Consider the following 14,643-nt stretch of genomic DNA (forward strand, 5'->3'; position numbering starts at 1 on the left):
CGTCACAAAACAGAAGCCAATTGATTCTGGGAAAATTGGAGCAAGAGATTAAATCTGTTATTCAACCCTGCAATAATATAGTATTAGTTGCTAGTGCTGGTGAGTAAATTAATAACATTTTATCACATTTACAAAGAGTTAAATTCCACTTCAAAAGAAGTGGGAGAAGGCATTAAAAATGTTATTGATTTTTGTAAAAGAAAATCAATAGGGACATCTTTCCTGCTGTTTCTTGCCTTTGGAGTATTTTGAATTTTTCTTTTATTTCCCACACTTGTGCCTGACTTCTTATTCTGAGCCACCAATTTTCCAACACAGACCCCACTCTGATTAAGCAGTAGTGCTCCAGTACGACAATGTAGCACCTAACACCATCTCACACATCTGCCTCAATATCGGTTACAGAATGTCCGCTGAGCTAATCACCACATAAGAAATGGATCACAGAATTAGTTGATCTCATTTCCTGCATTTGACTGTGAAGTGTAGCATTGTCTAACAGTGAATGGAAAATCCTCATGTATCCAATTGCCTTTCTAGGTTAAATCACATCACCATTAGCCTATTGTTGCTCAACTCCATTTGCATTTTTTTCCTCATTCAAACAAAGTAACCGCTCAATGGACCACCTTAACTGTACTGAGGTTAATTGGACACTTAAATGTGAATTGAAAGTTAAGTTCTTAAAAATCTCTGTAAACCTTATCCGTGTCATAAATATTAATCAGTAAATTACTACTGATTTAAAGCAAGGGTGACTCCATGAACAAGATTTATTATTGTTTGGAGAGGGAAAAGAGCCAGGATAATCATTTTTGTTACAATTACATCATGGCTAAAGCTACAGTGAAATGTTTGGACACATTATGTCATCCGATTGCATGTTTGTAAAGGAAAGGAAAAGGTTTGCATTTATATTGTGCCTTTCATGACCTCAGGACGTTCCAAAGTGCTTTAAAACCAATTAAGTACTTTTTGAAGTGCCATCACTCTTGTAACGTAGGAAAACGCGAAGCCAATTTGCACACAGTAAGGTGCCACAAAGAGCAATGAGATACGTAACCAGATAATCTGTTTTAGTGATGTTGTTTGAGGGATATGTATTGGCCAGGACACCAGGAGAACTCCCTTGCTCTTCTTCGAATCGTTTCATTGGATCTTTTAATAGTCAGCAGAGACAAATTTAAAATTAAAATAACGACTCTAATACAAATGTACAAAAGGCACGCCAAATCCCGTTTCAGATAATGTCCCAATGCCAGAACCAGTGTTACAATATACATGCGACACCGTCCACGTTACATTACCAAGACGGACATCAACAAATTCAATAACTGCTCTAAGTGCAAGAATCGGGGTTACATTTCACTCGTGAAACTTCAACATGTTCCAGTACCTGCTCCTGGTGCTAGTAACCAGCTGTAGAGGTATCCAGCTGCTTGTGAGTAGTACAGCACCAGACTACGTTGATTATTGATGGCCTCCAGAATCTGGTCAATGGTGACTGGAGTGAATGGGTCAGAATCTTGCTGTCCAGTTTGCCGTTCTACCAAGAGATCAGCAAATGCCCTTGTTCTTCCCCTCTCTGCTACTGCCAATGCCTCATCGTGGCGGCCTAACAACAAGATTACAAAAGAACAAAAATTGAGATGAAGGGTGGGATGCTTGACTAGCAATTTATTTATTAAAAAATATATATCTCGCCTAACTTAAAAAAAAAATCAGACTATATTTTCACATGGAACAAGGCCATTATCCCTGTGTCCTCCTGTAAGAATTTTTGAGCTTGCATATAAAGTTTTGTTAAACAAGACCCTTCACCATTCCTGATTCACTCAATTCCATTTATATGAATATCTACATAAATACTTTCTATAAAATTATATTATATAAATGCCATTTGATTTACTTCTATTAACTGAATATTTTGAGCTGGAGATTCCCAGATTATTTATTATCATATTTACACCTTAAATTAGTCACCTTCAGTTGCTTCACAACTTTTATTACATTTGTTATCTACAAAACTGCAGCAAGATAAACTAAAAACTGTAAACCCATTTACATTTGGAAAAACACATAAATGAAATTTTGGAAACAACTTTTTATTTGCTGAATTCATATGCTATATGTGCCCACCAAGGTGATAATGCTACTGCCAGGGAATGGAAACCATTCTATTTCAGAATCATACACTCCCAGGTCAGGTATAGCATGTTTAGATACATAACTAAGCTCCTTGTACTTAACATAAACCCCAGAAGAGAATCCTGTGCTGCACCAATATGACATTTTTCATTTATTCACAGCAGCTATATCCGAGTGAGATTGCCAATTAAAGAACAAAGATCTTGCATTTATATGGTGCCTTTCACATACCTAAGGCCCTCCAAAAGTGCTTTACTGCCAATTAATTGCTATTTGAAGTGTAATCATTGTTGCTTGTAGGCTACGATGACAGCCAATTTGCACACAGCAAGGTTCCACAAACACCAGTGAAATGAATGACCAGATAATCTTTTTTTAGTGGTGTTGGTTCCCAGAGATCTCTTAATAAGGATAGCACAGCAGAGCCCTAACTGGAGTTATCAACATATGTTGGATTTAGCAACATATGTGGATTTATCTCCTGGTCACCAGCTCCCAATCTTAGCTGAGTTGTAGAGTGCAGATCAATACTTGCTCATTGGATGGAATAGAAAATCATAGAGAGCACTGTCCTGGTCCAACAAGGGCAAACCAACAACGGCAGAGGCCTGGCCACAGATCAGCTACCTACCCTCTTACCAACTGTTGTCTATTGCCCGAAAAGAAAAAGAGGAAAAGAAAGTTGTTGGGAAAAAAAACTGTTTTTTTGACAGGAATTGACTGTGTTCAGACTATTGCCCTGTTCTGGAACTCTGCTTACCCAGGCTGACCAAAACACGCTGTAAAGCTTGATAGGAGGACGTCTGAAGGTCAAACAGTGAAAGTTTATAATCAGTGCTATGCTGTGCTTCATGGCGGATCGTTTCAAATAAAGCAGATGCTCTGTAAAGCTGAAATGGAAAAAAAAGTAATAATTTTTAATGAATATTATAAATAGTCCACCATGTGCAGTATTCTTCTGCAATGGAACAGTCTTCAGTGGGGTACACAACCAAGTTTGTTTCACTAAATAATTATGAATTCAATTCAGCACTGCACAAAGTGACTCTTGAGAGTCACAAAGCCAAAATATCTGATGCCTGAAGTCAGTATCACCATATCACTTACTGTATATGCATCATAAAGTAGAGCCAATATTTGCTTTATTTCACTATTTTGCCACAAAAACTTCAATTAAATTCCAATATTTTATTTAATTACTTGCTTCCCTCTTTTGGGCCTCCTCTATACTAACATGACTTCCCCAGCTGTCATTGCACCTAGGCACACTCCTCCAAGGCCTCTCTCAATGCTGCTCTGTAAGAGACTATTTGGAAGTGTGAAAGTGTTACCCAAAGTGAGCCACCATCATGTTTTCCTTTTCTCCCTGTACAAAAGTGGCAGGTCTCTGCTCAGCAATTCAATGAACGTGGAATAGCAGCATTCCACTAATTGTGTACTGCACATTCCGTGCACAGAGTATTGCACATTCTGTGCACAGCGTACTGCACATTGTATGCACGGTGCATTATGTGTTACATACACAGCATATGGCACATTCTGTGCATAGTGCATTGCACATTCCATGCACAGTGCATTGCACATTCCATGCACACTGTACTGCACATCCCGTGAACTGTACATTCATTCCATGCACAGCGTACTGCACATTCCATACCCAGTGCACTGCAGCACCAATGCATCAAGTCACATCAATGTTTGCAATGCTATTGTAATCCATTAAAATAAATTAATCTGACTCCACCACTCTCTGAATATACAGCAATAAGATGTGGTTGTGACTTGCAGCACTTTCAAAAGATTATCAGTGGCCAATAGTTATTACTTGTACAGTCTAATTGTTTCACACAACCATAAGCACTGGGGAGAATTGTGAATTATTGTTAAAAACGTTCTTCCTTTCTTGGACTGAGGGTTGCGCTGTGCCAAAGGAACTATTTAATAGAATCTAAAAAGGCATTGCTGGACTATGAATAAGGTTCTTTTTTTTAAAACCAATGTTAGAATTATTCCTTGTGCGTTTCTATTGATTTTCACCTGATTTGCTCATCAGTACAATTTTCTGAGGTCTTACGATTGTTGTGAGCTTTGAGATTTGCGTGCCTCTTTCAGTTGCATATGCAGATAGCACCTGGTGCAGTCTGTAGTGCTTTCCCGTGTCTTGTTTCCAGTGCACCATTAAAAAGTATTAAAATATTTGTATAAGGTAAAAAGAATACAATTTGCAATATATTTTTTAAAACCCCAAGAGAGGCAGATGGCATAAATATTTGTTGAGTTTTTGTAGCATTGAATTCCCCCCATCTGGTTGTAAAACATTCATTTTTGCCCTAATTTTACTCAGAATTATTCTTTTTATAAAGTAAAAAATCTATAGGAATGAAAAGTAAATCGGGACTTTTGAAGATATAACACTCAGTCCAATGGATCCCCAGCTAAGTGTTATCACCCATCTTTGCTGCAAGGTATTTGCTGCGTTTGATTCTTAGTCAGGTACCTGGTGTTGTGCCTCTTCGAGGTTTCTACTGACCCACAGCGAAAGTCCCAGTCGATGTCTGATTTTAGCCTCGTCTTCTCTGCGGCCAAGCTGCTCTGCTAGCCTCAGCCCTGAGCAACAAAGATAAAACCCAAATGAAACACCACCAAAGGATTCACCAAAAAGTGGTGGAAAATTTTAACTTGAGGGAGGAATTACAAAAGAAAGTAGATTTTAAAATATGTCACATTTGTGCCAGAGTAAATTCAACTCAAACATGGAAGAAAATCAAAGACTTGCATTTCTATATCAACAAACATGGACTTGGATTTTGAGAGTACTGTGCTATGAAAAGAAAGAAAGGAAACTAGATTGGCGTTTATTGAAGAGAAAAACATAACTGAAATCTTTAAAATAGCTCAGACACTAGGGATAAAGCCTTCACTTTCTACTGGCTATTAACACTTTTAAATGATCAGGCTTGGGCTGTCTCACTCTAGTTTGTAATTGGTGCAGGCCCAAAGCAGCAACTGCCCTCATTCAGTATTCCTCAGGAAGCCCACATGTTGGGATGGAAAAACAAAAGTCAATCTATGGCTGAGCAGGAACTCTTCTGATACTGGAGCAAAGTCACATTGTTCGAGGGAGGCAAACAGTGACTTGGAATTTCCAGCATCTCATTTTCGCCAAAATTACAACAAAATTTACATCGGTTTGTATGCTGATCTTGCTGATGGGAATTTACACAGAAATTTCCGGCAGAGCTCATCTGCTGAATATGAAAACCGGCATAAAACAAAGACAAAGTCAGTGTAACCAATAAGGGCACAAGGAAACTCGGGCAGAATGCTATTAAGGTGCAGAAAATACAACATTCCTCAGAGTGAGGCTTGGGAGTCGAAGGTCAGTGTCAGATTGCTTCTCTCTTTAATTTGTTTTTAAGTTTCTTTTTTTATTGTATTTTCAATGTCTCAAAAGTATTGCCTTTATCACAGAGATACCTACAGAAGAGAGAAGTAGGAGGAGATAGAGGTCAGGCAGGACCGGGCCCTGGGATCCAAGCAGGCCAAGCCGATTCGAATAGTGAGATGAGAAGCCTGGATTACACATTACTGGCGTAAATGCAGGAAACTCTCATAACTAGTGTTTTGCAGCGTGGCAGAGCTATGTAAATAAGCAGCAGAGGGTTTTGATGGATATATCTCAGAAACAGCACAAACGTTCAATGAAAGTCACGCATACTGCTGTTTCAGCATAAAACTGGTGTAAATCAGTTATGCACAAATTTCCTCGCAAACAAAATCGGCACTACACCGCTCTTATGCCGTAGTTACGCCGAAACGTTCCAGGACAACATGGATTGTACTCTAAACTGCACCTAATCTGCTCTATGGTTGATGAGTCACTACTTGTTGAGATAAGAGGCAGTTTTGTATTTTCTTCAATTGTGGTGGAGCTAAAAGCAATGGGTATTGTACCAGGCATTGTAGTTTATTAGTGTCTTGGAAGGAGAAGAGAGATGTTAAAAAGAAAACATCAGAGATCACAGTATATTAATGCAAAGAACCACATACCTTCCTGTAAATACATGACTGCCTGCGAGTAGTTCTGTAAGGCATGATGTGTTCTCCCTAAGCTGCTGTATGCAATAGTTTTAGCCACCAAGTCATTCATCTGGGCAGCAATACTCAGGTGCTGTTCCTGGTACATTACAGCTCGTTCATAATTTCCCAAAGATTCATAGGTCAATCCCAGGTTACCATATGCACGACCCTGACACGTAGGGTTATTGGTTTCCTCTGCAATCTCTAAATCGAGCTGATGGTACTGCAGTGAAGTTTCATATTCTCCCATCTGTTGGTAAACTCCGCCGAGGCCACAGGCTGCATCACTCTCCAGTATCCGATTCTTCATCTCACGGGCAATGTTTAGTTGACGCTCAAGGCAAGATATTGCCTGTTCATAGTTTCCCAGCTGGCTATGTAAGCTTCCAAGCTCCCCGTATGCCTGGGCTTTGTTGGATGATTCTCCAAGTTCATGGGCTACTACCAGTCTCTTTTCAAAGCACACAAGAGCTTGCTGCAAGTTCCCCATTGCCCTGTACAAACAAACAAGCTCAGTTTATCTCAAGTTAAACACCATGCAAACAACATCTGGGATTATAAAAGAGTTTAAACTAGAATTTTGAAATAGCATTTTTTGTAATTTAGAGCATTCTTTCCATTTCTGTAGTCTCTCTACATCACATGCCTTTACCAACCAGGAGAATGGGCAATGAAGTATGGGCAATGAGCAATGAGCGTGAAGGAGGCACAAAAATACAATGGGTGCTCGAGAGAGGTAAAAAACACAGGGGATGTGTGATAGATGTAACCAAGTGCACAGGATGTGTAACATCAGAAATACAGAAAATAATGGCAGAAAGTTGTTTCTTGTTTGCCTGTGTAGCAGAAATGTAAATGTCTTTCTAACAAATAGGCATATGATTTTGTTACATCTAGTGCAGAGGAAATCTTGCCCTGATATGTAACTTCTGCATTCCCAACTCATAAAATATCAAGCTGTAAAATATATCAGATACCAAATTTCCTAGTGATCCACTGAAAGTTATTTCTTGACATATCTGCAGTAATAACATCAGTAACATCTTTAAACTCCTGTTATCTCCACTGTAGTCTACCTCAAAACCTTGAATGGGTTTAATATCAAGCACTCGGTATTCAGATGAGACAGATGGTATTCAGAAATCACTCCAGTTTTGCTCTTATGGTGTATGACATCATTATGTGAAGTTTAACATGAAATGAAAGGCTTGCTATACGGCGATTATTTTCTATGTATTACATGGCTATGTACAATCACATCCAATAAATCATAAAATGGTTACAGCACATTATTTCAGGGCACTCTGAGGTCCTTGTCTTCCTTCTCCTTGGTCTATTAAAATCCCCTTGGCACAGTCAAGCTCCACCACATTCAAAAAAATGCATTAATCCAATAAATCCTTTTATAACAATCAAGTGATATAGACAAGAGCAGCAAACAGGTGATCATTCCGTCTCATTATATTTGCATTCAAAAGTAGTCAACTTTTTGTTTGTCCCGTAATAACATCCATTCCATTGTGGAATTTCCCAATAGCTCTTTATGTTTGACAGAATTGTTAAAGATGAATAATGATTGGTCAGAAACAAAAAGAACAAACAGGAAGACAAGGTAATGAAAAGTAATGGGTGTACTTGAGTACTGGAATAATTAACAGGCAGACAGCTACTTTTTATTGAGTTGGACTTCCTCTTTTGAATTTTTTTTCCATTTCCCATTTGCTGGATCACACCATGCCACTGCCACCTTGATGGGAGAGTGGGCAGGTTAGCTGATCTCATGCCTCCAGAAAACTGCTGGTGACAGTAGGCACTAGTAGGTCCGCAGGCTTGAGGGTTTTCGTGGTCTCGATCCACCATTTTCATCATGCTTGCACTGGGACACTGGCAGACTGAGGCTTACAAATGTACCATAAACAGTGTTCCCTTTCCATTAACTGAGTGAGCTTCTATTCAGTGTCTCCCTCAGAACCACATCCTACCACTCGGTGGCATGTCTTCGGTGGTTTACTGATACTCTGCATCATCTGGATGTGCATCATTAACTGTACACCTACAGCAAACATCAGCCCAAAAAGCCCAGTCAGGTAGACACACTGCACTGACCACAACATACTTATAACACAGTACTGTGTGGACAGGTCATATTACTTGCTGGTCAATGGGGAGATTCCTGTGCAGCTCATGGTCTGAACCGTGTGAAAGTAGAAAACAGGGAGAACAGAGTCTGGAGTATTACTGGAAGCTGCTCAGCCTGAGCATGCTTTGTACATCTGGAGGTTATCAGAAGGTTGTGACAAATAAAAGGAACTTAGTCCGGATTTCAGTTTGGTAAATTTAGTCTAAGAAGATCACTGCTCTTTGAACTTCTTGAGGATTAGCTCACGGCAAACCCTTTGATATAAAATTCAATCATTCTACACCAGCAAGCACGGTCATGAATCATTCTGACCTTTTCTTTTAATAACAATTATTCAGTTACAGTTGGATACTCGATATTTTCCCCAAGCTCTGCTTCACTCAGCACTATATCTTAATAATCATTTATAAATGCCAGTCACCAGAGATTAATTTTTAAGTAGTGACTCAAGTAACTCACAGCACATTAACTGACGTCATGTATGGCAGAGATGTCATTCTTTTATAAAACTGCATAAATTATTTTTTCAAAATTAAATGATCACAATTAAATAGAACTGTTATATTATAGAGAAATAAATAACTTATTGTGAATGAAAGCTTTTGAATTTATTATTTAAATTACAGATCTGCATCAATGCCACCAATATGAGATCTAGATTATATTTAGTAAATGGCTTGAGACACTCTGGCTCAGTCTTTAAGCTAGAGTGCGAGTTAGAGGCACTCTGACACATAAGGGAGGGGGAGGTGGAGAAGGAGGTCCCGCACTCACTGGTCCTATCCAACAAATAAATAACCAGGTTTGAAGTAATGGGATGTGCAAAAATTATTCACATTGGTGTCTTTGTTATCAGAGCGCCAGTCTGTCACACTACAACAGGGCTGCGCTGTCAATTGGTCACACAGTGACACAATGCTGTTGTGGTGTCAGTCAATCAATTATGGGGCTGTAATATCATGAGGTCAGTCAGCCAGTCATGCAGTGACAGAACTGCACTATTGTGGGCAGTCAGCCACACAGTGGCATGGCTGCACTATTATGGGTCAATCAGTCACAGTGACAGCGCTGCACTATTATGGGATCAGTCAATAAGTTAAGTCTGCTAACTCGTGACAGGGCTTTGTTGCTGAGGTGTGTCATTGAGTCACACAGCAACAGACTGTATGACCGTGAGGTCAATCAGTCACATAATAACAAGACTGTATTGTACAAAATCTCAAAACAATAAACTCCAAGTCAGTGCAATTGATGGATCACATGCTACTACAATCCTATCGACTACACTGTGCTTCATGAGCTATGTACAGCTGTATTGTGCAGAAATACAGCCCCAATTGTTTTACTTCTTCCTGCTGGCTTCATTGTTCAGAGACTTCCCAGTAAAAAATGGCCCAGGTGGGAAATATTACTCACAGGAATTACAAAATACCAGTGTAATCAAATACTTCAAATAATGCGTCCCAGCTGGGACCATCCTTACTGGGTAAACGCTCAAATTGTAGAGTAGAGCTGTGCAACAATTAGGACAGGACTCCCACTCTTTTCTACTTCCTCTCAATTAAGTTACGTATTGTAGAATAACCCAACTTCATGCTAACATGTGAAATTTAAAGATGATTAGGTTGCAAATACATTGGATCTGCAACAGGGAATTTGGTGAGTGAGAGAATTAGGTGCATAGGGGGAAGGAGGTGCAAAGTGATTTAAACCAAGAGACTGTAAACTAATCTATCAACTTTTAAAACTTACATAAAAAATACATAAAATTTTTAAAAAGACTAAGAAATAGTAATGACTAATTATTTTGAAATCAAGCTAAATCCATTTACTAACTTTAATCTAGATCTAAAGTGATTCTATTAGTTCTAGAAATAAACTGCTGATTAAATAAATAAAAACTAGGGATGGCAGTACAGACTGTGTGTCGGAACTGTAATGTGTGAGAGTTTGTGGACAGCGAGACGGTCCAAGATTGCCATATCTGCAGTAAATATCTCTAGTTTGAGACACTTTGGCTCAGTCTTTGAGCTGGAGTGCGAGTTAGAGACACTCTAACACATAAGGGAGGGGGAGATAGAGGAGGCGGTTTCGCAGACACTCGTCCTATCCAACAGGTACAAGGTACCTGATATCTGTGAGGATAAAGATGAAGGCTGCAGGGAGGATGCCCAGAATGCTACCATTGCACCGTGCAGCATGAGGCAGTCCAAGGCGGTGGGGGGGCGGGGGGGCAAATGATCAGAATAGAAAGGTTGTAGTCAAAGGGGATTCTACAATCAGGGGGATAGATAGCGTCCTCTGCAGTAGTGATCGAGGGTCCAGGAGGGTGTGTTGCCTACCTGGTGCAAGGGTAAAGGACATCTCGGAGTAAATGGAGAGGAACTTGAAAGGGAGGGGGCGGATCCAGCTGTCGTGGTCCATGTCGACACCAATAACTTTTTGAAGAACCAGGAGGAGGGTCCTACTAAGGGAATATCAGAAGCTGGGAACTAAATTAAAAAGCAGGACCTAACCAATCTCAGGATTACTGCCCGAGCTACGTGCTAATTGACATAGGGATAGGCAGATCAGAAAGGTGAATGCGTGGCTGAAAGAGTGGTGTGGGAGGGAGGGGTTCCATTTCATGGGACACTGACACCGGTACTGGGACAGGAAGGAGTTGTACTGCTGGGATGGGCTCCACCTGAACCGCAATGGGACCAGAGTCCTAGCGGAAAGGATAAATAGGGCAGGGCATAAGGCTTTAAACTAGCAAGATGGGGGAGGGATCGGGTAACAATAACAATAGCTTAAAGATAAAAGAAACAGGAGATGAGGTCAGACTTGAGTAAGGAATAGAGATAACATAAACGGTCAAGGAACAATACAGATATAAAACGGAAATATTAAAGGATTGTTCAAAATAAAGTAAAAGAACTATTAAAGATGAATTAATCTGTCTATACAGCATTGTACACAGCGTTCAAAATAAAACGGGGAAACTAGAGGCAATAATCCGTAGTGAGGATCCAGATGCAGTAGGGATAACTAGATAGGGCCACGAAGGGATACACACGATAAACTCACAGGTAATGACAGAGAAATTATTAATTAATTACTTTGCCTCAGTATTTACCAGGGAGACTAACATGGTGGGCATGACAATTGAATAAGAGATCAAAAAAGATATAAAAACATTTAAGATAGAAAGGGGGGAGATAATTGATAAACCAATCAAAGTTAAGAGAGGATAAAACCCCAGGTCTGGATGGATTGCATCTGTGCATACTAAAAATAGTTAGGGAAGAGAAAGTAGAGGCACTATTACATATATATATAAAAATTCATTAGAAAAGGGAACAGCGCCAGAGGACTGGCGGACAGTTAATGTGATTCCCATATTTAAAAAGGGAGATAGAACCAGTCCAGGGAATTATAGACCAATTAGCTTAACGTGGTGGTAGGAAAGATAATGAAATCCTTACTCAACGATGTAATAGAAAAATATCTAGAAACCGAAAATATAATTAAAAACTGTCAACACAGATTTCAAAAGGGACGGTCATGCTTGATCAACCTTATTGAATTCTTTGAAGAAGTAACAGAAAGGCTAGACAGGGGTAATGCAGTAGATGTCATATATTTGGATTTTCAAAAGGCTTTCGATAAGGTACCACATGGTACACTCATAACTAAGGTCAGAGCATGTGGAGTCAGGGGACAAGTAGCAGAAGGGATAGCAAGCTGGCTAAAACAGAAAACAGAGAGTAGGGATTAAAGGTAGTTATTCAGACTGGCAAAAGGTAGGAAGTGGCGTTCCACAAGGATTGGTCCTGGGACCACTGTTGTTCACTATTTACATAAATGATTCACGGACTCGGGAATTGGAAATACAATTTCAAAATTTGCAGACGACACCAAATTGGGGGATATAGTTAACACCAAGGAGAACTGTAACAAAATACAGGAAGACATTAATAAACTTGCAGAATGGGCGTGTAATTGGGAAGTGAATTTCAATATAGGTAAATGTGAGGTATTACATTTTGGTAGGAAGAATAAGGGGGCCACATACTGCTTGGATAATAAGAGTTTAAATGGGGCAGAGGAGCAGAGGGATCTGGGGGTACAGATTCACAAATCACTAAAAGTAGTGACACAGGCCATAAAAAAGGCAAACCAAGCACTGGGATTCATATCTAGAGGGACAGAACTGAAAAGCAGAGAAATTATGTTAAACTTGTATAGCACCTTGATTAGACCACACTTGGAGTACTGTGAACAGTTTTGGTCTCCTTATTATAAAAAGGATATAGATACTGGAGAAGGTGCAAAAAAGATTTATCAGAATGATACCATAATTGAGAGGTTATACCTATCAGGAAAAATTGAGCAGGCTGGAGCTCTTTTCTCTAGAAAAGAGAAGACTGAGGGGTGACCTGATAGAGGTCTTGATAGAGGTCTTTAAGATTACGAAAGGGTTTGATAGGGTAGACGTGGAGAAGATGTTTCCACTTGTGGGGGAGACCAGAACTAGGGACCATAAATATAACATAGTCACTAATAAATCCAATAGGGAATTCAGGAGAAACTTCTTTACCCAGAGAGTGGCAAGAACGTGAAACTCACTACCACAAGGAGTAGTTGAGGAAACTAGCATAGATGCATTTAAGGGGAAGCTAGATAAACACATGAGGGAGAAAGGAATAGAAGGGTATACTGACAGGGTTAGATGAAGTAGGGAGGGAGGAGGCTCATGTGGAGCATAAACACGGTATGGACCTGTTCGGTGAATGGCCTGTTTCTGTGCTGTACATTCTATGTAATTCTACGTACAAGTGTACCGACTTTTCTCCAGAAGTATCATGTGCTAAAACCGTCCTGTCTTAAATATTTAAATCGACTTGTGTGGGTGCAAATGCTGCTGAATCTGGTTTCTTATTATTAGGCTTTAAAGGATTGACTATCCCAGTATTGACCCAGTCAGGAATGAGTCTTTAACAGGACTGGCTATCCCGGTACTGGCCTAGTCAGAAACATGTCTATAACAACTAATCTTTCCTTCTCACTTCTGTGCTGTTAGCAAGGCTGTTTTCTCCCATCTCCAATGACATAACCTGCCTCCACTCCTGGCTCTCCCCCACAGCAGCTAGATTCCTAACCCCCCTTTTATCACCTTGAGGCTCAATTTCTCTAATGCCTTCCTAACCAACCTTCCAGTTTTCACTCTCTATCAATGGCAACTCACTCAGAATGCCACAGCCCTAGTCCTCACCCACACAAAGCTCCACTAGTTCCCATGCCCTGGCAAACTGACTTCAAGGTCCTTTCAAATCCCTCTACAGCCTCACTCGGCCCTATCTCAGCAATCTCATCCAGCTGTATCTCCCCTGCACACACGCTCAGTTCCTCCATAGAAACATAGAAAATAGGAGCAGGAATAGGCCATTCAGCCCTTCGAGCCTGCTCCGCCATTCAATATGATCATGGCTGATCCTCTATATCAGTACCATATTCCCGCTCTCTCCCCTTGATGTCTTTTGTGTCTAGAAATCTATCGAGCTCCTTCTTAAATATATTCAGTGACTTGGCCTCCACAGCCTACTGTGGTTGAGAATTCCACAGGTTCACCACCCTCTCAGTGAAGAAATTTCTCCTCATCTCAGTCCTAAATGTCCTACCCCATATCCTGAGACTGTGACCCCTCGTTCTGGACCCCTCAGCCAGGGAAAACATCCTCCCTGCATCCAATCTATCTAGCCCTGTCAGAATTTTATATGCTTCAATGAGATCCCCTCTCATTCTTCTAAACTTGAGTGAATACAGGCCGAGTCAACCCAATCTCTCCTCATACGACAGTCCTGCTATCCCAGGAATCAATCTGGTGAACCTTCGCTGCACTCTCTCTATGGCAAGTATATCCTTTCTTAGGTAAAGAGACCAAAACTGCACACAATACTCCAGGCGTGGTCTCAACAAGGCTCTGTATAACTGCAGTAAGACATCCTTGCTCCTGTACTCAAATCCTCTTGCAGTGAAGGCCAACATACCATTTGCCTTCCTAACCTCTTGCTGCACCTGTATGTTTGCTTTCAGTGACTGGTGTACAAGGACACCCAGGTCCCTTTGTACATCAACATTTCCCAATCTATCACCATTTAAATAATACTCTGCCTTTCTGTTTTTCCTTCCCAAGTGGATAACTTCACATTTATCCACATTATACTGCATCCGCCATGTATTTGCCCACTCACTCAACTTGTCCAAATCGCCTTGAAGCCTCTTTGCACCCT

At 40.3% G+C, this 14,643-nt stretch overlaps 1 protein-coding gene across 3 annotated transcripts in view; it reads right to left on the reverse strand.

The window, feature by feature from the left end:
• The window catches only part of ttc28 (tetratricopeptide repeat domain 28), a 626,907-nt gene that overhangs the window by 144,396 nt on the left and 467,868 nt on the right, over positions 1-14,643 (reverse strand). For all 3 annotated transcript variants that reach the window (XM_068005926.1, XM_068005925.1, XM_068005927.1), the window contains 4 exons: positions 6,199-6,722; positions 4,646-4,755; positions 2,909-3,038; positions 1,397-1,615 (listed from right to left, as the gene is read on the reverse strand). In XM_068005926.1, coding sequence (XP_067862027.1) covers positions 1,397-1,615; positions 2,909-3,038; positions 4,646-4,755; positions 6,199-6,722 — 983 coding nt within the window. The remainder of the gene's footprint in view (positions 1-1,396; positions 1,616-2,908; positions 3,039-4,645; positions 4,756-6,198; positions 6,723-14,643) is intronic.

This window comes from Heptranchias perlo, chromosome 25, assembly GCF_035084215.1.
Source record: "Heptranchias perlo isolate sHepPer1 chromosome 25, sHepPer1.hap1, whole genome shotgun sequence".
Lineage (NCBI taxonomy): Eukaryota > Metazoa > Chordata > Chondrichthyes > Hexanchiformes > Hexanchidae > Heptranchias > Heptranchias perlo.